This window comes from Contarinia nasturtii, unplaced genomic scaffold (genome assembly GCF_009176525.2).
Source record: "Contarinia nasturtii isolate CC-2019 unplaced genomic scaffold, AAFC_CNas_1.1 Cnas_scaffold_285, whole genome shotgun sequence".
In the NCBI taxonomy this organism is placed as follows: domain Eukaryota; kingdom Metazoa; phylum Arthropoda; class Insecta; order Diptera; family Cecidomyiidae; genus Contarinia; species Contarinia nasturtii.
The window spans coordinates 2,142,150-2,166,057 of NW_022197640.1; the positions used below are offsets into that span (position 1 = coordinate 2,142,150).

The window sequence follows — 23,908 nt, forward strand, 5'->3', positions numbered from 1 at the left end:
CAAAAACATTTAAATTGTAGCTGTCTCTCATAAAAGTGATGGCGATGAATTATATTTAATGGTGATTAATGAGCCTAAATGATTTTCTACGAAACAATCAGCAAAATTTTTAAGAGACAAATCAAAATTCGAATCGTAAAGTCAAAATAGGAATTATTCAACAATTTTTTCTTCACTACAAACGCGCTGTTCTCCTTTTTATTTCATTAAAATGATACGAATTCGATTTAAAACAAAAGAAGAAGAAATAAATTGAAAGAACTGAAAAAAAACAGAGACGAAAAAGTTGAAATTCGGGATGAAATTTGCAATAAATTATGAATTTTCAAAACCATCAAATATATGTGACATTTTTGAATCGATTTCGAAATACGGCTACAGCCGTTTTAAAAGAAGCGTGCTAGATGAACATCAACTAGAATTGGAAGTGATTTAAAATCATTTTTTTTTTTTTGTAACATTTCATTCGTTCAGAACTACTTTATTAATGTAATTTTTTTATTAAAATCAAACGCCAGTCCAGAGAGAGGGAGAGAAAAAGAGAGAGGGAGAGAGAGAACAGAAAATATTATTAGAAATCAACATCAGTAAACAGAGTTGAAATAACGTTTGGAAAGAAGAAAATTGTTGAAATGCCTAAATTGACAAAACAAACCCGTCTAGTTTAGTTTCCATTTATTCAAATACACTTACAAAGTGAATGAGGTTATAACAAAATGAAGTTTTAAAAAAATCGAGATAAAATTTAAGCGAAAACACGAATTAGATGAAAATCGAATACGCTGATTCGTTGTATGACTGTGCCGGTATGAAAAGATATCCATTTTATTATTTTTCGTTGTTATGGGTTCTGGTTGAAAAATTCAGTTTCGTTTCGGGGAGTAAATTTGGATAAAACTTTATAACAACATATTATTATTTTTTTAAATGCTGTTCACTTGAATTTATATTGGCGTTTCGTTGGCATAATTTAATTAGATTTATCGAGAGCTTGTGAATAACGTTATATATGTGTAAATGATATTCAACTTATTGAGATCAAAGTTATATTCAGAGCAAATTGAATCAAAATTACGCCATTAAATGCAAATTAATACACTTTTCATCACATAGACGTTGTTCACATACACTCTCTATTCATAGCCACAACAAAAAAAAAACTGTTCATCGATGAGAGCGAGTCTCAGCAAACGAGCCAATTGAAAATTGGTTTGGGAATTGTGCGTTAGAGAGAAAGAGAGTGAGAGGAAGACAGAGTATTAAACGAATATGAGCTTTCAATCATTCGGTCAAAATTACCGTTCATTTTATAAAATTAGAATTTATAGTGATAATTTTGGGAGAATTTCAATTAGTTCTTTTTTTTCGTTTCTCGTTCAGTAGTTTATATTGACACCAAGCACATAGTCACTAACAATGATTTATTTAAAATGTAACGAGTTTCAATTTATCAGCCATGCGAAATGTAATGAAAAAAAACGTAGCCATTGAATGTACATCAAAGTGTGAGAAATGAATTCGCTGAATTTTTTTTTTAAATTTGAATTCGCCTAATCTTTTATTTATTCGCCTTAATGTTCAATTTAGAAAAAAAAGAGAGATCGAACGAGCCGGAGGGAGAAAAGATAGATAACATAAATACAAAAAATACATATATGATCCACGCAAAATTGTTATTTAAACACGAACACCAATTCATTACACATTGTGCGATCATTATCTATCATTTTTTTTCTCTCTTAAAAACAAATGAAGGAAACATCACAAAATCACTCTACCACCCCTCTTCATAAAAAAAAGAAATGAAATTTAATTTTATATGTGACTTGTTCAAAAAAACAAAAAAATTATTCAACAAACATCAAAATCAAATATATCCATATTAAAAGACAAATAAATTAGAAATTATTTCGCCTCATTACTGAAAAATGAAACCAAACTGCACGGTATAATGTGACAAGCAAGAAACCGAAAGCGTTAAATTGTAGATATAACGAAATGAAGATGAATAAAATTTAACTTGAAGAAAGAAAAAAACTACAAAAAATATTCAACGATACACCGTTTTGGTTTTTTATTTCTAATATTGTTGTGTCAAAGTAAGGAAAAAGATACATTCGAAGAATAAAAAATGAAAAAAAAAAATAGTTACCTCTATTTCCATTTAATTTGTCAAATTAGAAATGCAATGTTAATTGAATTTTAATGAAAACAAACACAAAAACAATTCTGTACATAAGATATTTAAATATAAATATACCTATATGAAAATATATACATACATATAAATATATATATATTTTTGTTGTTTTTTCGAAAGACAACAATGCGCAATGAACAGCAAAGGAACCTAATTGAATTTCAAGAAAACGACAGACAAACACATTATGTTGGAACATTTTTACTTATCCTTTTCATTTTCGTTGTATTTTATGTTGCTGTTATTGTATAAAAAAACATACACACACACACACACACATTGAACATAAATTTTTGGATAAATTGATTATCATTTTACGCGAATATCGTTACTTTCGTTCGCTTTCTCATAAGTTCCGTTTAGAAAAGAAAAAATTCGTTATTCCATCTCATGTCCTTTCTCTTCTTTCCCAAACTATTACAACCGGTCAATAGAATCCCAAATCCATACGAAATTGCTACCCGGATGTACATTCAAATAAAACAGACATGCAATTTTGCGATCACATGACTTGCTGTGAAAATGTGTGAAAAAAGTTTTTGATCGCTAAATGCAAATATTTCAATATAAACTGAATAAATGAAAATAAAACCGGAATAAAAATAGAAAATAGCAACAACCAAAACATTATGAAGAAAATAGCATATTTATAAATATAGAAGAGAATTGAATAACACACACACATATATACAAAACACATCCACGAAATGATTTCAATTGTTACTGACTTACTTGTATGCACGTGAATGTGTAAATTTGTTGAAAACGAAATGAAAAAGAAAATGAGAGAAAGAGAGGGGAGAGAATGAGAAGGAGAGTAATTAGTGTTAGACTAAGTTACCAAGTGCAAAAATAAGTACTAATAAAAATTTTATTTTTTATTTAATTCATTTGTTTTTATTTCTGAATTTGACCTCAATTCTTTTTCCATTTTGTTGGTTTTTCGCATTGATTTTTCTTGTTTTCATTTGTTCATTGTTTTTTCTTTTCACTCTTCCGTTTTATTATTTTGTACAACTAAGTGTATAAAAGAAACGTTCTTCATCAAAAGCGCTAAAAGTGACACAAACAAACCAAAACTATTCTCCAACACAAAAAGTGGTAGTATTAAACGAGTTACAAAACAGTGACAAAAAAAAAATAACAAAAAAAAAACGTTGACTTTCTTTCATATTTTAATACGTAGAGAAAAAATCACAGAAAAAAATTGTCTATTTTATTAAATTACCACTTAACACTTTCACTTCCTGTCAAGCCATTTGAAGAAAACTTCTTATATTCTCTTTCTCCCACATAGACTAATTATCACTACTGGATTATTTGCACACTCGATCACAGACACGTATTATGCATTCAATTAATGTGTGCATTTCAATTCACCGAGAATGTAGCTAAATCTTAACTGTTAGTGTGTTGTTTCAGATAATCAAGAGAATTTAGATGAAATGAAAAACCAAATCAAGGTGAAAATAGTTAACTGTTCTTCCTTTGAAATCTATAGTGATGAATTAGTTAATTTAACGAAACAAATGAAAAAAAATTGATGTAAAATGAAGCTTAAAAGCTGTTCACACAAGTCCAAGTGTTGCAAACTAATGAGAAGTGTACCGTAATCGCTTTTCGAATCGAATTCTATGACCGTCATCAATTATTCGAAAGCATTGCTGCCGATTTTTGTGCAAATTCAATTGATTTCATTTGATCTGAAATCGAAGTGAGTCGAAAGCACACATCACAACACGTACACGCTCTGTATCTGCCGATGATCCCAAAACGCTTTTAGAATGTCAAGCATTTACAGAAGAGACAACAACAAAAAGAACAATCACAAATGCATTTTATGCTTTAATCAATCCAGCCAGAGTTCTTTTACTAAATTCAAATCGACCCAGAAATTGTTGTATTTTTACGTACAACTACAGACAAAAGATAAAATGTATTTAAAAAGATATGAAAACAAAAAATCTGAAAAAAAATAAAATAAAAAAATAAAACGTAATAAAGTACCTACTACGGAATGTGTGCAAAATTAAGCGACAAACAGACAACTATTTATCATACCAACACAGAGAATGTAAGGAAGCAAGAAAACACAGAAAAAACAGAGAGAACTCTATTTGATTATTTTTTTATAACACAACCAAATGAAACTAACTCTGCAACATGTTGTAGCTCTATGAAAATCGAAAAAATTATATTAAAACCATAAAACAAATAATTCACTCAATATTACAAAATATCTATAGTGATTGTGAGAAATGATTACGATCGAACATTAACGGTGAACTTATATAGGTTCAGGCATGAAGATGAACAAAAAAAAATAGAAACTGAGAGATAGCACGAGGGTGGGTGATCATTTCACTTCATGACATACTTGGTCAAAATTGAATATGCATTTTTTAGACTTATAATTAATAACGCACGATTAATAATCATGGTTAGCGTTTCAATGTGTGAATTAAAAGCCGAACTAATTCAAATTGAATAATTTTTTTTTTTAATTGATAAAAATCATCCGTTTCATTGAAATCTTTTCTCCTCAATTAGGGGTACGAATCATGAAATGGACTGAAATGCGATTCTTAAATTGTTCGACATAGACACGAAGTATCGATTATTGTTCATCTCGATAAAAAAAACATCGCATAGATAGGATGAAATGTTTATTGTAAATTCGTTGTAATTAAAATATACTTAAAACTTGGAATTTAAATATATTTTCACTTTCAAAAAAAAAAAAACAATCAATTGAAATGTGACACACTTTAGACATTTCAATACGTGATTCCTTTCAATTTGCTCTCCCACACATCTGATTGAACATACAATATTTCGTATCTATGTGCGCATACTTAGGAAATGTGCGCCTAAACGAGATCTCATCGAGCCAATCACAATTCAAAAGTTCTACAGTGAATCTAATATTTTTGGTAGACAAAATTTTGCATGACACACTCCACTCACACGCCATTCGTATATGAATCCTATGTTAGTGGAGAGTTTCTCTGCTTACTTTGCTTGTTATTTTGTCTATCAAAAAAATTAGATTCACTGTAGTTATATAAATATGTAGATGATCAAACGAAAATGTTCAACTAAAATACACCCAGCAGTATGATGAGCCAACGCTTTTTGCAGGTCCAAATCCCTTGTTTCTGTTGAATGTTGTTTTATTTTTCTCTCTCGATTATTTTCGCCCCGGGCACGTAAATGCTTAATTTAAAAAGCACAGTTTACACGTTATACGTGTACAATAATCGTTTTTTTTTTTTGAAAATAAACGCATTCGATCGAATGCCATTTCATCTGGAACGAATAATGATAAAATAATTATTATGTCGATTTAAATTTACAATGAAAAAAAAAAAGAATTACACAAGCACACACTCAAGTTGAAAAATTAGAACAAATTTTGCGATGAAATGGACGAATACACTGCGATTTCTACAATTAACGGTAGTTTAATGGCGAATTAAGAGAAGCGCATTCAAATGAATGAACATATATACACACAAACACACACACATACAAAGAATATTTAGTTATGAGTTATAGAAACGTATGAGCGTTTAGTTTTACTTACTACAATAATAATGAAAACGATAATAATAATTATGAGATACATAAAGCTTATAAGTGCCATTTATTATAGAAATTAAATGATTTAAATTATTGCTGATTTTGGGTGGAATTTTCGAATGTACTTCATCCATGCACCCAAACGCACCAATGACACGATAAGATACATTTGTTTAGTCAAACGATGATTTTAACAAAATTAAACCACATTTTCTTGTTCGACACAATGATTTGTGTGAAATTATAGTGAGAGAAAAGCAGTTGTTTTCTATTTCTGGTTTCAGATCGAACGCATTTTCTTCCGTAACAATTGCGGAAATGATGCATATATTGAAACTTTGTTCATTTCTTTCGAGTTCATGTTTGAATCAGTAGCAAACAATTATATTAAACGGCCTTGAACATTTTTGCTCTTTGACTCTTCACAACATTTTTTTTAGGAAGATGACAAAAACAAAAAAAAAAAATACAAATTAAAGTTTATTACACGATTCAAATAATTTTTTTTCGAAATGAATCAAATAATTAGTAATTTTGTAGCTATGAAAAAAAAAATGTTTTATTTAATAATTAAGATAACGCAAAAGAAAAACAAACAAATGTATTCAAAGTCGTTTTGTTTGAAGAGCTGATAATCGAGCCGTCAACTAAGCCAAATCTTTTTGTCAATTGACGATCGGCCCGTTTTGTTTATTTTTGCTTGAATGTTGATTTAAGCCAACATATCCGTTTATGAAAACAAACTCAAAATTCAAGCAATAAAAAAAAACTCGGATCGTTCACCATCGCGATGAAATAAAAAGCTTCACAGCCAAATATCTAGCAAATTGTGATTCCAATCACATTGCTGACGATGGTTCTTTTTCGTCCTAGTAATACAGCAAATGAAGAGAAAAAAAAAACAAATAACACTGACTAAACTTTTTTGTAGCAAAACATTTCAAAATCAACGAATTATCCTTACATATAGATCATATATAAAGTCTCTCATTACGTTTTTTTAGCTATGACTAGAGGTGCATACCAATAACGACAATTTTTCAGACATTAGGTTTGAGCTATGGATATAGGGGCTGCTATTTCATAGCCGTTATTCATAGGCGCTATTTAATTCGTGTGCTGTGTGTAACACCGAGTAGGAATATCATAGCCTACTATTCTTTTGTACATTTGAATGTGAGTAGGAGAGAGATGTAGAAAATAACGCACAATATGCATAAATGCATTAAAACGAGATAAATAGTGCCTATGAATAGCGCCTATGAATAGCGCCTATGAAATAGCAGCCGCTATATCCATAGCTCAAACCTAATGTCTGCAATTTTTGTTCGTTCGTTTGTGCGAAATCAATGTTTCGAAAGAACGAACATTCAAACGTTCGAAATAGGTTGAAATGTTCGTTGTATGAACGAACACAATTTTATGTGTGAAAACACCTCTAGCTACAACTATCCATTTCAAAAGCTTTTTAGGGGAAAAAAACATCTATTTCGTGTTAAAGAAGTTTTGAAAATGTCGCGCAGTGACTAAAGAGAAAAAAAATGTACTATTCTTACGTTGAAATTTCATAGCGCTCTAAATCATTTGAAATTGGTCCATTTTTGGTTTTCGAAATTTAGAAAAAAAGAAGGAAAATAGAATGATATGATATGAAATCAAAATGTTCAATTAAATAAGATGAAAAATAGTTCAAATCATAGGTTGGCAACTTGACATCAACAACAACAGTTTCTCCTTTTTTTAAAGTTTAATGCCGGGAATGGATAATGTGAAATCATAAACAAACTAAATTTAAAAGAATGAAGAAAAAACAAAATTCGAACTTAAATTTAATCGAAACGAATAAAATGAAGAGAGAAAGAAAATAAATAAATAAAAACTAGAACTATTTACAATGAAAACAGCAAACAAAACCGTGAAATTAAAAGGATTATTTCAACTAATTATGGTGTCTAATTAATTGTGAGATTGTGTGATAGTGTTAAATTTGCATGCAGGCAAGGATTTCTGAACACAAAACGAACACAAGCAGCCGCATATTATAATCCTCGACTATCTCGAAAACCAAACTATATAAGCGAAGCGAGTCAATTGACAGTTGATATGTGTACACACAAAATAAAAACGTTCAAAACAAAGAAAAAACAACTTACAGAAATTTAATGAAATGAAGATGGAATCAAATTTAATGCCGTTCACGAGTCAAGAAATCCGAACCTCGCAATTACAAATTGAGACAAATTTTTTGATGAAAAATCGAACACAAAAAAATAAACTAAATAAATTTACAACAACAAGAAAAAAAATATTAACATTATAGCGATAAATTTATTTGGAATTTAAAGTTTGTGTATTAAATGAGCAGAATGTAGATAAAAAAATGGGATAAATTGTATTTGATTATCGTGTTATTCGTTGTACAGATAGTAAGTATTAAGTGAAAAGAAATCTGAAGAAGAAGAAAAAAAAATCATTGTTTGCTTTTAAAACTATGAAGCAAATTATTATAAACTATCGTCAAAAGTAAAATGAATAAAACCAATAAACAATTAAAAATTCCTGTTATGAAAAGCAAAAAAAAAACATTTTTTTTTTTTCATTCAACTGTTGTTATGAGAAAGAAAACACCAAATAAAGTACCATACCGTTCATCTGGACAGGTTTTTAGTTGCGCACATTTTAGCGATTACAGACAGCCTTAGCAGCTGTATACACACAATACAATTGTGATTTTTTCGAGATCTCAATTGCGGCAAAATATCTTTCGGACCGAATCCCAAAGACCTGAACATATTTCCTTTGCAATTTGAACCGAGGGTTCAATTGAAAAAAAAAATGTTTCTTTGTTTCTCATTGCTGCCTTATTGTTTTATTTGCAAATTACGATACATGTTGTTGCAGTGCTTTGAAACTAAACACTGATATGATCTTCGTTCATTGCTTCATTTACGTACGTGCACGCATTGTATGAAAAAAAATGATTCGCTAATACCCCTGAATAACACACACACACACATCACTAAAATTTGCTATAGAAAAAACCAAAACGAAATGAAAAGCATCCAAACGAGTCTCATATATTTATAAGAACAAAAAAAAATTAAACTTTATAAAAAAAGGCTGTGTGATTATCCGGAGATAATTTGAACGTCATAAATTCTTGCGCCAAAAAAGTGAAAAGGAAAGCGTTCCCACATTATTTCCGATTGAAGTAAAATCTCAACTCACATTTCATCAAATTGTTTTTAAATCTCACATACCACACCTCACACGTCTCATTCTCATCTACGAATTCACATTGTCCCGAACATATTTTAAAAACTACACGTATTCACAGACACACACACACACACACACACTCGAGTGCATAAATTGCAAATCATACGATCTAAATGAAATCGGTTTCATGAGAAATTGTGGACGCTTCCACATCTATTAAAAAGTAACAAAGAACAGAAGAAAAAAAAGATGAAGAAGAATTCATCAATCATTTGTTCCATTCATTTTCTCTCTCTCTTTCTCTTTTATCACAAAACATAATCCATTCACCACAAGGTTCATCACCCGCAAACAAGTAAAAAAAGAGAGGATATATTGAAAAATATTCATACACATTGATATTGTAGTTGAATAAATGAGCTAGTATTAGATAATTAAAATTCTTTCTATTCTATAACAATCGATTTCACACATATAAACAATTTCAACAAGACAAACAAATTCACAAATAATTTTTCGGTTTATTAATTCTGCTGTACTTTGAATCAACGATTTAATCTTGAATAAAAAAAACCGTTTGATTGATCTCACTCGTTGCTGTTAATCCCATCTTAAATCTGTAAATTAGTATATTCAACCATTATTATGCAACAAAGTTCTTTTCGATGTGATTAGAAAGATAAGAAATCAAATATTTTTGCATCTTCTTTGGAATATTTCATTGTCAGTCAGCGCATATGAACAATATTATATTGACAGTAAATTTAAAAAAAAAAACTAAACAACAACAACCAAACAGAGAAATAAATAAAAAAATTATAATTCTATAGTCAACAAATTTCAGCGTTTTCCATGTCAAGAGCATTTAATGCACCACATCATCACCATTAACAGCACTTCTGATGATTTCACACACATCACTCGTTGGTGATGAATTCACCGACACATAAGATACCATTGAGTCAATTGAATGTGTGCATATTTGTGAAGCAAAACTATAAAATATTAGTCATTTCATATTGTACTCAACAAATATAAAATACAAAACTAAAAAAAAACGATGCAAAAAAAGTTTGGAATAGTTGTTCATCATGGAGGAAAAAAAATCAATTGTAAACATAAAAATTATGGATCTTTGCACTATGAAATCGTGCACATTGAGAGTCAACATACATACTCTCTCTATACATCTAATATATTATCCCGTAACATCTCTTTTTCCCCCACATACGTACATTTGCTTTAATTTAGAAAAAAAATTGTCCATTACTGTGTTATTACTGCTAAAAATCATAAAATTTATGATTGATTTCACATAAATAATAAAAAAAATGCGGAAATATTTGACAACCGATTATCGCCGATTATATAAACGGAGATGACAAAAGAAGTAACTGATAGAACTTTAGTATATGAGAATTTAAAAAAAATATTGAATTGATATGTAAAATGTTAAATTAGAATCAATTTAGACAGATACAGAGCGACAATGTTAAATCGTCTTTGAGAGAAATAAATATGAACAGACAGAAAAGAAAAAAAAATTTAAACAAAACGACAGGTAATTACATTAAAAGTGCTACAATAAACTCAATATTATTATCGTAAAAAAATAATTCTCTTGTTTTATTTTCACATTTTTCACTTATCAGGGATGTTATCAGAATGCTATTCTAATTTACACATTTACTTTTAGATTCTGGAGTCGAGTTTTCTTCTTCAAATATCATAAAAATTTTCTTTCTTTTTGTACAAATGAACATCAACATTTCGGGAAACTAGTGCAAAACATTCAGTTAAATTAACGTAAATCTAAAGCTGATGAATAATAGGTAAAATATATAAATTTGTTATAATTCAATTCTTATTTAAGTGAAGTACAAAAGGAATAAAACGACATAGAAAAAAATATATTTTAATTGTACGAAAATGATGATTCTCAGTTGAAAGAACATATATGTTTTTGCTCCGAATATGTTTGAGTGAAATGGCAAAATCATTGTTACCGACACGAAATAGGACTTATTTTTGTTTTTTGTTTCAAATAGAGATTTAATGAATTATTTAATTTATCCCTTCAAAAATTTGCGTTAGCATCAAAACTGCTAAAAACGATTGAACAAACGAAAAATCAGTTAAAAAATAATCTTATTTAATTATTGTAAATAATTATCGCTGAATATGATCATTGGCGGATTTTCCGTGATTCAACTATTTTCCCGTAGTTAAAACTCGCCATATGGATTGTACAGCGCTTGAGACAAAGCCGCCAGCAACACTAGCTGTTTGCTGTGGATTTTGTGAAATCGATGGCAATGCCAGATCCGGCGGATGATGATGTGGATGTGAAACAGCTTCCCATTCGGTCGGTAAAGCACCGTCATCTGTTTAAATGATTTAATTAAAATTGATTGTATTTTATAATCGAATTGAAGAATTGCTATGTCAGCGAATGTTTGGTTACCTTCATCATCTGAACCAGAGTCCGTATTTCCAGCATTTAAATTCTGCATTAATTGAATATTTTGTTTGCCAATGAAACCATTGTTTACATCAACTGGACCAATTCGACCCAAATCACTAATGTCCAAATTCAACAACATTGATATATTTTCAAGCGTATGATTCGGCCACAATGTATTCAATTTTACATGTTGTGTGTAACATAAATATAAAATGTTTGTATTCAAACGGGCGACTTTTCGTGAAAATGATTGTTCATTCAATTCTTTTTTACAAAAATCACTGTTGACCAGAATTTAAAAAAGAAATTGTTTTATTATTAAAATTTACCAAAAAAAAAAAAAATTAAAAATTTGCTGTCAATACAAACCTATAATTTATTCTGAACGGCAATCTAACATCCAAATAGTAGCTCAATAAATGAACCAATTGTGTTGTGTATGTCAAGGCAGCACTGATGCGATAAGCAGCATTTGAACTGGTCATTGCTTCGCTGGCACCAGGTGGATTTGGTACACCATCCTTTATTGTAGTTGCGACCCAATCATTGTACGCTGAATAATCGCCATTATCTAATGAAATACATTTATTTTAATTTAAAAAAAAAAATCGATCCAACGGATAGTGGATAATAAATTGAATATACCTGGAAGTGATGGTTCAATGATAACATGTTGTAGTTCACCATGGCTATCTTGGACCCATCGGCCACGAATGTATGTGGTGTGCGTTGCTTCAGCTAATGCATTTAGTGTTTCGGCTGAAACAATTGTGCCCGAATCGGCTGCATTCATATCGTTGACATTTTTGCGTGCATCAATGTTTGTCACATTGTATTCAACTGGGCTCGATTTTGAGCTTGTATTTGTGCTAATTGCTGTTGATGTTTCTCCCTTTGATATTCGTTGCGATAATGGGAATATAAACTTTATCAATTTTTGAATGTTTTGAATGCGACATTGTTTCAACTCTTCAAACAATTTTGTTCGTTCTGCAACCTTTTTTGCATTTCGTTCTTCCGTTTTTTCAATATAATCACCAAATTGTTGACATGTTTTCACATATTGTGGAATTTGTTTACGGACTTTTGCATTTTCCAACCGTATCGTTTCACATTTTTCCGTCAGTGTTTTCGTTCCGGAAGAACGTTCGCTTATCAATTTCTTCAACAATAGTATATTCTCTTTTTTCTGCTTGATTGCAAACTGCAAATCTTCGGCCAGTTTCCGTTTATGCAGCAAGTGAAGACATGCAGTCTGTTGAGCACGATGAACCGACTTCAAGTTCTCATATTTCATCTGTTTTTCAACGAATCTAATTTGTTTGAAGGGACGAAAATTTAAACAAACAAACTCAATTAATAAACACATTCGACCAACATTTTTTCTCTCAATTAATACAAAAAATGTACGATAAAAAATGAAAATGAAATAAAGCAATTGTAAAACGAAAGGTTTTATAGGACCTTGAAATTATGATTGCTTTATATTCGATAAAAGTTTTGTTGTTCATTAACATGAAAACAAAAAAAATGTTAAAATAACAACATGCTTTCTTTGTTGACACAAAGAGAATGTTTGTATGTATATATATTGTTTCTTCTAGTGTGTTTCTGTCATTGTTGGCATGTTATCGTAGTTGTTGTGATGTTCTCACGCTGTATACGGTGGCGAATGAAAATCTATTTCTCTTTGTTATTATACTTACCGTTCAGCGAGATGATGCGATGAATGTACGAAATTGCCCTTGCTAATGCATTTATGACAACTAAAATATTTTCGCGAATAATTACACAGTGGACATTTTATTTGGCAACCACTCCAATGGCTACCATCATCATCGTTTTCAGTTGTGATGTGAAAATTTTCTGGTGCACCAAAACTCTCATCGTCGGAATGAGTTGCCATTACATACGTAATAGATGAAAATTGAATATTTTCATCATATACCTTGCAATGCAATGATCAAATTCATATGGTTCTTTCGAAATTCACGTTGTTTATATAGAAATATAATGCTATCAACTGATCACCATGAGACACAACACTCTACAAACACAAATATTTCCCAAAACGTTATTGTTTAGTGCGAACTTGAAGAAAGTATATTAATAAAAAATGAACATACACAGCTGTTTCATATACTGCAGTGCCCTCTGTAGTTCCAAAATGAAAACATAGAAATGTCAAACATCTTTCATCTGTTTCATTTTTTTTTTTTTTTTTTTTTTTTTTTTGAATTAATACGCGCTCATTTTCTGAAAGGGACACTTTTCTATGTAAAATTAAAATAGAAAATACAAAAGAAATAATACAAACGATATTTATGAGAATGAATGGTTTTATGATTAATATCTGCTTTGATATGCAACCGTTCTGTGTGGTAAACTTTCGTCTCGTCCAATCTCCTTCATTCAAATGTTGAATGAAATTTTTGAAGGTTAGATGGCATAGTGTGGATGATTTGAACATTTATTTCTTCTATTTTAAGAATCCGTTGTTATTAGTGAGAATAACAATAATGAACAAGTTTCAAATAAACTTTATCCTTCATTGGATCGACTTCTTCATATATATGTTGTTCGATTGTTTCTGATTGTTTTTTTTCGTTTTTAAAATAAAATAAATTTTCTTTAGTTTAATTCTATTTAATTCTCTTGATTTCGAAAAAAAAAACAAATTTCAAGTCTCTAGAATGTAACAATTGTTAAATTGTGTGTAGAAAAAAAAATTAAATGCAATAAACGGACAGAGTAAATGGATGCTAGCCCATGCTTTGTAGTAAATTGAGAATGTAGGATCCCAAATCTTCGTCTTGATTATTCCACGAGAGTAGAATATTTTTGTGAACTCCCTTTGGATCGGATTCAACGACAAGCTGTACGGATGCAACAGCTATTTCACATTTATCGGACATTGTAACTGTCCATCCAGTCAATTTCTCCTGTAACAATGCGTATAGTCTTTTACTAGTGCTGGTTGAAGGTCCTGCAAAATATAGAAAATTGTTGAAAATATAAATGTCAAAATGTTATAAAATTGAATTCCGGAAGATTTCTTCACAAAATATTTTTTGGGAAATCTTCGGCATTCGATCAAATGGAATTCACAAAAACATCAAGGTGCTTACCTGGATCATCGATTTTAATTTTTGATGTAAATCTAAAATAAAGAAAGAATTTACTATTTAAAAAGAAGCAAAAAATTTATTTGTTAAATATATTTACCGAAATATGTGTCTGTTAAGTCCAACCTCTTTGCATACTTCGTTGAGTTCCATGAGCGAAACACGATTGTCTTTCATAACCAACACACCGTGCAGTAGTCGACTTCGTTTTGGATCTGGTGGTTGTGCATTGTATGCGCGGGCTTCAGCTTTGAGCAATGATAATGATGCGTCGACCGGAATTTTAACGGGTGTATTAATACGACACGTCTCGCCATTTGCTGGCATAAAACAATCAATCGAGAATTCTTCTTTGATCTTTTTGGTAAGAAATTCCATTTTGGCGGCTTCACCATGTACAAGCATTACATTTTTCGGTTCGCAATATTGAATCAATTGCATAATTCCTTTTGCATCGGCATGTGCACTGAAGCTCATGTATTCAACTGACATTTTAACATCAACCATTTGACGATTTTCAAATTCCACTTTTTTCGCTCCGTTCAAAATCTTATGACCGACGGTACCTTGAACACAGTAGCCCGGCATTATGACCATGTTTTGTTCGTATGGTGCCCATTTTTTGAAAATTTGTAATGAAAGACCGGCATGCAGCATGCCAGGCGTTGCAAATACCACCATTGCACCGGGATTATCAATATAACCTTTGTCGAATGGTTTAATGTGTTTGAAATCAAACATATTGCGTTGCACAAATGTTTTGCGAATCTTTTGATTTGTCCATGTGATAAACATTTTGTAATAGTTGTTTGCCTTTTCCGTGAGTCCAACAGCAAAATAAATCGGATACTTTAAATTCATGCGATCCCAGTATGTTTCCAATAAAATACACAATTCTTGAGCTCGACCCAATGCAAATACCGGAATCAATACTTTACCACCTTTGGCCACACATTCGTGCACTTTTTTCAAGAAATCACGTTCTCGACAACGTTTCGAATCACGAATTGTTGTTGCATATGTGCTCTCGGTAATCAATAGATCTGGTTTACATTTGTCAATCCATGCAGCTCCCAAATGACGATCGGGTGTCATATTGTAATCACCTGTATAGACAACAGATTGTGTACCAACTCGAATCCAAAACATGGCCGCACCCAACACATGACCGGCATAATATGCTTTTATCTCGATATCATTGTCAACCATTACACTCTGATGCAGTGTGACAGCGATCACCTTTTTCATGCAATCTTTGATCATTTGTGTGGTAAAAAAGTTTGATTCACCTTTACGTTCGACCGCTATTTTACGCATATCCTCAAGCAAAATGGGTGCAATTGCTTTTGTTGGATGTGTCATATAAATTGGTCCAGTATAACCAACCATTTCTGACATGTACGGCAATGCACCACAATGATCCAAGTGAAAATGTGAAATAATGACACAATCAATACTGCCGGTGATCGGACCTTCTGGCACAATGTATGAAAAATCAGGAAAACGTCGTTCATCATTATAGCCCATGTGCATACCACAATCCAACATTATATTTTTACCACCCATTGACAATAGCAAACAACTGCGTCCGACATCTTGGCCGGCTCCAAGTGGCGTCACTTTTATATCTGGCATGATAGAATATTCAATTGATGCAAATGAATTCACCGCCGAATGCAATCACTTGCGTATTTGGTCGTTGTTGATAAAACAAAACAGTCACTTATCAGTTTTAAGTGTTTTTAATGATGAACCACAACAAAAACTATATGCTAAATACTTTTTTCTTCATCCACTCATTTTCACTATCGTTTTGGTTATGCAGTCTTTACTTCAATTCGACAACAAATTGACATGAGAAATCAATTGAAAATAACACGGGAATACGATAAAATTCGTTTTCTTTCTTTCATTAAACGAAATGTGAAACGCTCTAGCGACCTGTAAGATTTTGTATTGCAATATTTGTATTTGAAATGTCATGTAATTTCTGGATTTATAAGATGAAAGAGAGAGAGAGTGAGAGAGAAACAACCGCCATATGATTTTTGACAGTTTGATAACATGAAATTTTTGTTCGTCACAGATTAGACGATAAATTGCATCAGACAAATTGTATTGAATATAAATATCTAAGTTTTTGCGTCGTTTTTAAGTGTGTTGAAATTAGAACAATCACAAAATTATATCGACAGATAAAACAATAATATCAATATTGTGCGTCGAATAACATCTTCGTTTCAAAAACACACATTTCATTTGGTTTTCCGATAGGGATCCGATGACATAATTCAGCGTTTATACATACATATTTCATATTTGTGTACAAAGTTCTATATTTTGTACATATATAGCGAACGATGCGTCATTGCTCAGAATTTATTTGTTTGCTTAATTTTGTGCGAGGCAAAACACAACACTTTTAAATATTAAAAAATAACAAACATTTCTCTTAATTTCAATTTCACCTCCTATTTTTATACAAAAAAAAACACAATATTTTCTATTGGAATACAATGGGTCTGTTCGGAAAATCACATCAACGCGATCCCAAAGAACAAGTAAGCACAATTTAATTATATTTAAAACCAAAATAAAGAGAAAATTCTCTTTTAATTTATTAAAACTACCTATAAATTTGATTGATTGAAACGATCAAATTGCATGACCAACTGAATGGCCATGAATTTGTGTTCAACAATGCAAATCGATTCAATAAAACCATGTATATATTTCGGATTTTCAAGGATTTCTTGATCATCGTTGAATCTTCAATTTAAAAAAAATGTTTTTCGTAGGTTAATGAATGGTGTCATAAAATTCGTAAAGAAGGAAATCAATTGGATCGTCAAGTGCGTGCAATAAAAAATGAAGAGGATAAAGTGAAGCGAACATTAAAGCAGGCGGCTGCTAAAGGTGACAAAGACACTTGTACCATTTTGGCAAGAGAAATTGTTCGATCGCGCAAAGCAACGAATCGAATTTATACGACAAAAGCCCATTTAAATTCGGTGCAATTACAAATGAAAAATCAATTGGCAACTCTTCGTGTGGCTGGCGCTCTATCGAAATCGACCGAAGTGATGTCAGCAATGCAAAATTTGATTCGTGTTACCGAAATAGCCGGAGTCATGCAAGAAATGTCAAAAGAAATGATGAAAGCTGGCATCATTGAAGAGATGCTCGATGAAACCATGGAATCAATTGAAGACACTGAAGAATTGGAAGAAGAAGTTCAATCAGAAGTCGATAAGGTATGCTTTTTTTCTAGATGCTAAAAGATATGTTTTATACATCGTAGATTTCTTCTTTCTTTTTGAATTTACAGGTTCTATATGAGATAACTGAGGGCAAACTTGGCGTATTGGAGCCACCGCCAACAACACCAGCCGAACCGAGTAAAAGTAGAGATGAGCCTAGCACGAGTAGAGTGGCAGAACCGGAAGAGGAAGAAGAAGATGACGAAGAAGATCTTACTGAGATGCAAACACGTTTGCAAGCCTTACGATCCTAAATTAATTTTTTTTAAATAAATACCGACCTACCGGTGAACATCTTATTGAAACAACCAAACATCAATATATATTTTTCATGAACATCGATGTCGATTTAATGATACTATAGATTTTATGTGCGCTGCTATTGCTTTGTGATGAAAATAAATGTATTACTATGTAAAGATAAAAAAAGAATAATTGAAAATGAACACATGCAATGCGTGTAATTAAGCAAAAATACTTGATAACACTGTCAAATACAATATTATTTATCCAATCCTTTTCTTGAACAGCTGCAAATAATTGGCTTTCAATTGGAATTCATTTATGTGTTGGATTCCGTCTTCTAAACTATTTATTATTTATATTTTACAAGTTAATGCAAATAAAACACACCAATTGACAAATGTCAGTGTACAAATGTGCAATATTGTTGACAAATAATCGAATGCTGGAAAGTAAATGTATTTTTTTGCGATAATATATTATTTAACCAATCCGTTAAAGTTTAAATCGATTCGTTCAAGAGCGAGAAAGTGCCGCAAGTGAATATAATACACTTACTATTACCGTGGTGCATATAATAGCTCTGATTCGCTAAAATTGATAATACACTAATGCAAATTGAAGTGCGCCCAATTTTCAAAAATGAAATGCAAAAACAATGCGATTTTGAATTCATAAAATGTATATAAATTGATTGTATATATTTTATTTATACAAGAATTTATTCGTATTTTAAACAAGTTTATGGAATTCGGTAAATTAAATGAAAATCGAGCTAAAAAAAGAGAGTAAATCGATTCTAATTATGTGTTCGGTTGTTGGTTTCACATTCTTGATTGTTTATGTGTGTTTAACTTAAAAATGAAAATAAATTTTCACATCCCTAACAGAAGAGAAAAATGTTGTTTTGTGATAAAGAGCGTGTTAGTTGCGTTAGATATTTATGCATATATCTTATAAGCCTTGAGCTGCTTTCGTTTTGTTTCTATTCCGTTTCACTTTTTTCAGATTGTCCATGCCATTTTTCAAGATTTTACTATATTCTTCCATTATTTTGGGCACATCATCTTGTGATACGACTGTTGATAGTTTTTTTGATGATGATTTTGCGCGGATCAAGCATTTGTATTCGTCTGGAAGTGGTAATGGAGGTCGGCCTTCGCGTGGTTTTGGTCGATCGTTACCATCATCTATTAAGAACAACAACAATATACATCCAAAATAAGTTGGAATGCCGCAACAGAACTTTGAAATCGATTCAAATATACAAAGTAATCGAGGAAATACTTACATCGTTTGAATGTCAATGTGAACGGTACCGATTTACTATTTGCATTGTGGATCAACAGGACTAATTGAGCTAGAAACTTTAGTTAAAAACAGTTTAGTATACCAAATCATCGAATGCTATGTTCAATTTTAACTGTTTCCCTTCACCAACACAATATCAGACAAATAACAAATATATACTCACGCCTTTGTTGCTAAGCAAAACCATTTTATTTTTCTCTAGTGAAATTACTTTTACTTAAAATGTAAATTGGAAATCTATATCTAAATTTTCCGATTGGCCCGACACAAACTTCTAATCGAGTGATAGAAATGTGTGTTTATTTGTGAAGTGTGGCTGGCACTGTCAATACGTGTCAAACAAAAGGCCTTTTCTCTTTCTCGCTTATTTCAACAGAATTGCGACCGTTTAAAACCGATTCGTGTTTCCTTTGTTGTTACTACTTCAAACTCTGCCAATTTTCTCCAACATCAATTGTTTTGGTTCTGTTTAAATAATCTTGAGTTTGAATGTGGAAAAATAATGGAATCATTAGTTTTGAAAAATAAAAATGTCAAAAAAGTTCAAATTGATTTAATCGAAAATTTTCAACATTTATTATTATGTTTAACATTATTAAAATTGCGCGCTATTTTTGTTTCTTTCTTTTCCTGAAAATGGACAATAAGATCAATAAAGTGGTAATTTTCATCTGGATTGGCAAAAAAAAAATCATAAAAATTCTAATTGAATTTCAATTAATGAAACAAGAGCGCAATATGCGATTTGTCCATTGAACGCATCCATTCATATTCGAGTTGAGTCTTTTCCCTTTCATGCATCGACATTCAATCTAAACATTTGAATGTCATATTTTAACGTCATAATGGTGCTTAAATTCACATCAAATTCGCTGATTTTTTTCATTTTTTTTAATCATATATGACATTCATAGCAGCTGGAAAGTCGTTTCTGTTTATAATTTTGTTTTATTTATTGTACATTCGGTTTGTATTGTTTTGCTTTTCATTTGTCAAAACGATCAAATCATCGATCAATGTAATACACTTGCCAAACCTTGGTGGTAGAAGAGTCAATTTGTTAAATGTGTACATTGAAGAATGATATAATCAAGCGACATCACAAGCCAGATTGGACAAATTGATTTGTGTGCATGTGAAAGCCAGTGAGCGAGAGAGAAATGTTATCGCGAAAAAGCAAAGACAAAACCATAAAAGAAGGCGTTGTGGGCAAATATGTCAAAAAGGAAACACCACCAGAAATACCGAGTGAGAATTAATGCAATTATTTGTGTTTTATTTATTTTTCCAACATTTTTGCTTTGTATAAATGCAGTTATAAATGTATGGACGATCGATGCAAATAAAAATAAGTCGAAAAATCGTCGGAATAGTCAACAAATTGGCGGTGACAAAGATACAAACATAAATACCGATGATAATATTATTCAAGCGACCAGCCAGAAATTCGGTAACAATGGAAAAATTAATGTTAAAAAGTCTAGTTTGGGCCATGAAGGAAAATACACACCAAAGTGAGTACGCCTATGCAATTCTCAATGAATGCCACTGACACACGACTTTTTCCTTTTTCTTCTTCTTCTTCTTTCTGCTTGACATGACAAACATAAAACTAACTGTAGATTTGTTAACACATCGACTGAGATGAACCGAAATATTGGGTCATCGTTACACTTTAGCCCATCAAGTGATATGGAAAATACGCCAAGTCGAAAGATATCATCACAATCAGCAAGCGGTGTTTTATTGAATACATCGAATCACATGAATTTAAATCTTAATTTAAATAATAGCCATGGAAATTATGTAGATATCGATCAAATCGATCAAATGCGACAACCAGATTCACCATTCTCACAATATGACCTATCAAAATTTCAACGAAACTATTCAATGAACCAAAATCATCAGCACACATTCGAAAATCATTTTGGTTTGATGCAAACATATTCGGGAAATAATTTAGCCGATTCTTCACCATTTACAAAGCAGTACTCAACAGCACGTAAAGATCTCCAGGCAAGACATGTGGTCACACCATTATCATCAAGCTCATTACCAAAGACGACCAATTACTTGCTCGACAATTCGCCAATTTATGAAAATCAACAGCAAATCGCACGATCAGAGTCACCAATTTACAGCAACACAAATTCAAGTTTGATGTCATTGTATCCATCCGAACCGGGAAGCTCACATCATGGCTCACATCAACCATTGCGCAATCAATCTTCAATTAGCTCAAATTATCCGCACAGCACTAACTCGTCAGAATTGATTCAACATCAACAAAATAACATTTACTCAAATATTATGGCAAACGATATGCCATTATACTCAAATGTTCGATCGTCAGCCTACGATATGGCCAATTGGGTAAGATATAGCATTTATTTTTGTTGTATGTGTGGAATACAGTGGAAAATAATCTTAATTCAATGTGATTTGGCATTAGAAATCAACAAATACATCACAATCAATACAGCATCCAAGCTCATCGGCCCAAATACAAGACGAAGAATTACCATTACCGCCCGGTTGGTCCGTTGATTACACATTACGCGGTCGCAAATATTATATCGATCACAATGCAAAAACAACACATTGGTCTCATCCCCTAGAACGAGAAGGTTTACCGGTTGGTTGGCAATGCATCGATTCACCACAATATGGAATCTACTACGTTAAGTATGTTTATTTTATTCGATGGTTTTTTTTTTTTTCATTTTGTTCATAAATATTCTTATTATTAATTACATTTTAGTCACATCACACGACAAGCACAATACAATCATCCATGCTATACCTCATGCTATTTGTATACAACAAGCGATCGTGCAAAGCCAGATCGTATTATACCGGGGCCAACTCACACACAATTTACACCGCACAGTGCCTTAGTGCCGGCCAATCCTTATTTGCTGGAAGAAATTCCAGCATGGCTTCTTATTTACGTTGACGGTAAATCAAATGAAAAATAATCAAAGTTAAAGAATTACCGAATTAACGATTGTTTTCGTATTCGTTATATGTTCATAGCCGATCCAGCTACCGATCACAAATTGAAATGGGATATGTTCAAGTTATCCGAGTTGGAGTGCTTTGACAGCATGATGTTTCGCATGTTTAAACAAGAAATGGAGATGCTTATATCACGTTATGAAGCATATCGGTAATATTTCATTCAATTCAATTATTTCATTCAGTTTAATGTTTATCGATGATGCATTCGATTCGGCAGGCAATTATTGAACAACGAAATAAGACGACGACTACAGGAAGAACAAAAAATGCAACAAGATAGTGAACGAGCACAAATTCAAGAGCTGGACAATAATCATCAACATCCGGAACGGAAATCATAGATTTAAAGTACACACAAATACAATACACACGATTCCAAACCTTGATTTGAGTATTTTGTTTTTAAGAAGAAGAGAAATTTTTTATTGAATTGATGCTATACAGCTCAATATTTTGGGCGAAACAATCAAAAACGAGGAACAGTGAAGACGAAAACATCAATTTCTAAGCTTTGCAAAACATTTGTTTAACATTTTAAAAATGTCTTCGGCTCAATTTTAAATAGTTAAAAATGTCATTTGTGATAGTAGCAATATTCTTGTTAATTAAGTACATTACATGCTTATTCAATCAAAATATATATATATATTTAAAGAAAAAAACTTTAAAATCATCAATGCAAAAACCACTTTTATTTGAATTCGTTTTTAATTTAATTGTTCAACCAATTCTTTATTTTCAATTAATTTCCGTGATGAGTAGACAAACAGAAGAGAATGTCCATATTTGTCATATCTAAATTTATTTATTCATAATCCGCAATGAAACCAAAGCATTTTTTAATCTTCTAATCGAACTAATTTCATTTACATTTATTGAATAATATTTATAAGCACAGATAACGTAATTAAGCTACATTGTCCTCATCATCGGCATCATCTTTTATATTTTTCTTAGCCATTTCTTCTTTAACATATGCATAATCTTCTATATTAAAATTCTCGATTTTGCCTTTTCGATAAATTTTAGCTTTTTCAACTCCAAGGTTTATGGCAAATTGTGTAGATGAGGGTAACTGATCCATTATTGTGGGTTCAATACCATATTCTTCCTTTGACAATTTTCCCTTCGAGTACTGATAAACTATGTTCAAATCAAATGTATGTTTATTATTGTCGGTTTTCCAAATCGGTTTCCAAAACTTTTTCTCCCACTTACCCATATAACAAAGCATATTCATGCTGCAAAATGCATAAATAACACTCAATTTTTCTCTATAGTTAATAGCTTTCCGGTATGGGATGGGAGTGCTATATCTTCGAATCAGTCGTCGAAGCCAATAAATTCGAAAAAACGACATTCTCTTCGTTGACTTTCTTGTTGAAAGAACTGAACATTGAATGATCAAACTTCTATATTATACATTAAAAACAATTGAATATCAAACATAACCAATGTTCAATGTTAAACTGTCAATAGA

At 31.3% G+C, this 23,908-nt stretch overlaps 6 protein-coding genes across 6 annotated transcripts; 2 read left to right on the forward strand and 4 right to left on the reverse strand.

Moving 5' to 3' along the window:
• Positions 1-10,600: 10,600 nt before the first annotated feature.
• On the reverse strand, positions 10,601-13,575 carry LOC116337645 (beclin 1-associated autophagy-related key regulator). Its single transcript, XM_031762387.1, has 5 exons — positions 13,172-13,575; positions 12,111-12,778; positions 11,835-12,036; positions 11,466-11,746; positions 10,601-11,385 (listed from the first exon to the last, which is right to left on the reverse strand). Exons 1-5 carry the CDS (start codon positions 13,369-13,371, stop codon positions 11,213-11,215), a joined length of 1,524 nt encoding a protein of 507 aa, XP_031618247.1. The 5' UTR covers positions 13,372-13,575; the 3' UTR covers positions 10,601-11,212.
• A 533-nt stretch (positions 13,576-14,108) lies between these two features.
• On the reverse strand, positions 14,109-16,603 carry LOC116337498 (integrator complex subunit 11). Its single transcript, XM_031762105.1, has 3 exons — positions 14,691-16,603; positions 14,594-14,625; positions 14,109-14,451 (listed from the first exon to the last, which is right to left on the reverse strand). Exons 1-3 carry the CDS (start codon positions 16,223-16,225, stop codon positions 14,228-14,230), a joined length of 1,791 nt encoding a protein of 596 aa, XP_031617965.1. The 5' UTR covers positions 16,226-16,603; the 3' UTR covers positions 14,109-14,227.
• Positions 16,604-16,807: 204 nt separating this feature from the next.
• LOC116337499 (charged multivesicular body protein 3) lies at positions 16,808-18,499 on the forward strand. The gene is made up of 3 exons (XM_031762108.1): positions 16,808-17,151; positions 17,389-17,844; positions 17,919-18,499. Exons 1-3 carry the CDS (start codon positions 17,107-17,109, stop codon positions 18,102-18,104), a joined length of 687 nt encoding a protein of 228 aa, XP_031617968.1. The 5' UTR covers positions 16,808-17,106; the 3' UTR covers positions 18,105-18,499.
• Positions 18,500-18,875: 376 nt separating this feature from the next.
• Positions 18,876-19,727, reverse strand: LOC116337500 (signal recognition particle 14 kDa protein). Its single transcript, XM_031762109.1, has 3 exons — positions 19,568-19,727; positions 19,385-19,460; positions 18,876-19,283 (listed from the first exon to the last, which is right to left on the reverse strand). Exons 1-3 carry the CDS (start codon positions 19,589-19,591, stop codon positions 19,048-19,050), a joined length of 336 nt encoding a protein of 111 aa, XP_031617969.1. The 5' UTR covers positions 19,592-19,727; the 3' UTR covers positions 18,876-19,047.
• A 516-nt stretch (positions 19,728-20,243) lies between these two features.
• Positions 20,244-22,834, forward strand: LOC116337739 (scaffold protein salvador). The gene is made up of 7 exons (XM_031762577.1): positions 20,244-20,652; positions 20,720-20,918; positions 21,027-21,780; positions 21,860-22,092; positions 22,169-22,365; positions 22,444-22,576; positions 22,646-22,834. Exons 1-7 carry the CDS (start codon positions 20,565-20,567, stop codon positions 22,767-22,769), a joined length of 1,728 nt encoding a protein of 575 aa, XP_031618437.1. The 5' UTR covers positions 20,244-20,564; the 3' UTR covers positions 22,770-22,834.
• Positions 22,835-23,128: 294 nt separating this feature from the next.
• On the reverse strand, positions 23,129-23,897 carry LOC116337740. The gene is made up of 2 exons (XM_031762578.1): positions 23,647-23,897; positions 23,129-23,571 (listed from the first exon to the last, which is right to left on the reverse strand). Exons 1-2 carry the CDS (start codon positions 23,786-23,788, stop codon positions 23,336-23,338), a joined length of 378 nt encoding a protein of 125 aa, XP_031618438.1. The 5' UTR covers positions 23,789-23,897; the 3' UTR covers positions 23,129-23,335.
• Positions 23,898-23,908: the final 11 nt, after the last annotated feature.

Coding starts and splice junctions, on each gene's coding strand:
- LOC116337740 (XM_031762578.1), bottom strand. CDS start 23,788: ATGTCGTTTTTTCGAATTTATTGGCTTCGACGACTGATTCGAAGATAT. Junction 23,572..23,646: donor GAATATGCTTTGTTATATGG/GTAAGTGGGAGA, acceptor ATTTGAACATAG/TTTATCAGTACTCGAAGGGA.
- LOC116337499 (XM_031762108.1), top strand. CDS start 17,107: ATGGGTCTGTTCGGAAAATCACATCAACGCGATCCCAAAGAACAA. Junction 17,152..17,388: donor AACGCGATCCCAAAGAACAA/GTAAGCACAATT, acceptor TGTTTTTCGTAG/GTTAATGAATGGTGTCATAA. Junction 17,845..17,918: donor TTCAATCAGAAGTCGATAAG/GTATGCTTTTTT, acceptor TTGAATTTACAG/GTTCTATATGAGATAACTGA.
- LOC116337645 (XM_031762387.1), bottom strand. CDS start 13,371: ATGGCAACTCATTCCGACGATGAGAGTTTTGGTGCACCAGAAAATTTT. Junction 12,037..12,110: donor CATTGAACCATCACTTCCAG/GTATATTCAATT, acceptor GTATTTCATTAG/ATAATGGCGATTATTCAGCG. Junction 11,747..11,834: donor CCGTTCAGAATAAATTATAG/GTTTGTATTGAC, acceptor TCTGGTCAACAG/TGATTTTTGTAAAAAAGAAT.
- LOC116337498 (XM_031762105.1), bottom strand. CDS start 16,225: ATGCCAGATATAAAAGTGACGCCACTTGGAGCCGGCCAAGATGTCGGA. Junction 14,626..14,690: donor CTTAACAGACACATATTTCG/GTAAATATATTT, acceptor TCTTTATTTTAG/ATTTACATCAAAAATTAAAA. Junction 14,452..14,593: donor AATTAAAATCGATGATCCAG/GTAAGCACCTTG, acceptor TATATTTTGCAG/GACCTTCAACCAGCACTAGT.
- LOC116337500 (XM_031762109.1), bottom strand. CDS start 19,591: ATGGTTTTGCTTAGCAACAAAGGC. Junction 19,461..19,567: donor TTTTGCTTAGCAACAAAGGC/GTGAGTATATAT, acceptor TTTTAACTAAAG/TTTCTAGCTCAATTAGTCCT. Junction 19,284..19,384: donor CACATTGACATTCAAACGAT/GTAAGTATTTCC, acceptor TGTTCTTAATAG/ATGATGGTAACGATCGACCA.
- LOC116337739 (XM_031762577.1), top strand. CDS start 20,565: ATGTTATCGCGAAAAAGCAAAGACAAAACCATAAAAGAAGGCGTTGTG. Junction 20,653..20,719: donor AACACCACCAGAAATACCGA/GTGAGAATTAAT, acceptor GTATAAATGCAG/TTATAAATGTATGGACGATC. Junction 22,577..22,645: donor TCACGTTATGAAGCATATCG/GTAATATTTCAT, acceptor TCGATTCGGCAG/GCAATTATTGAACAACGAAA.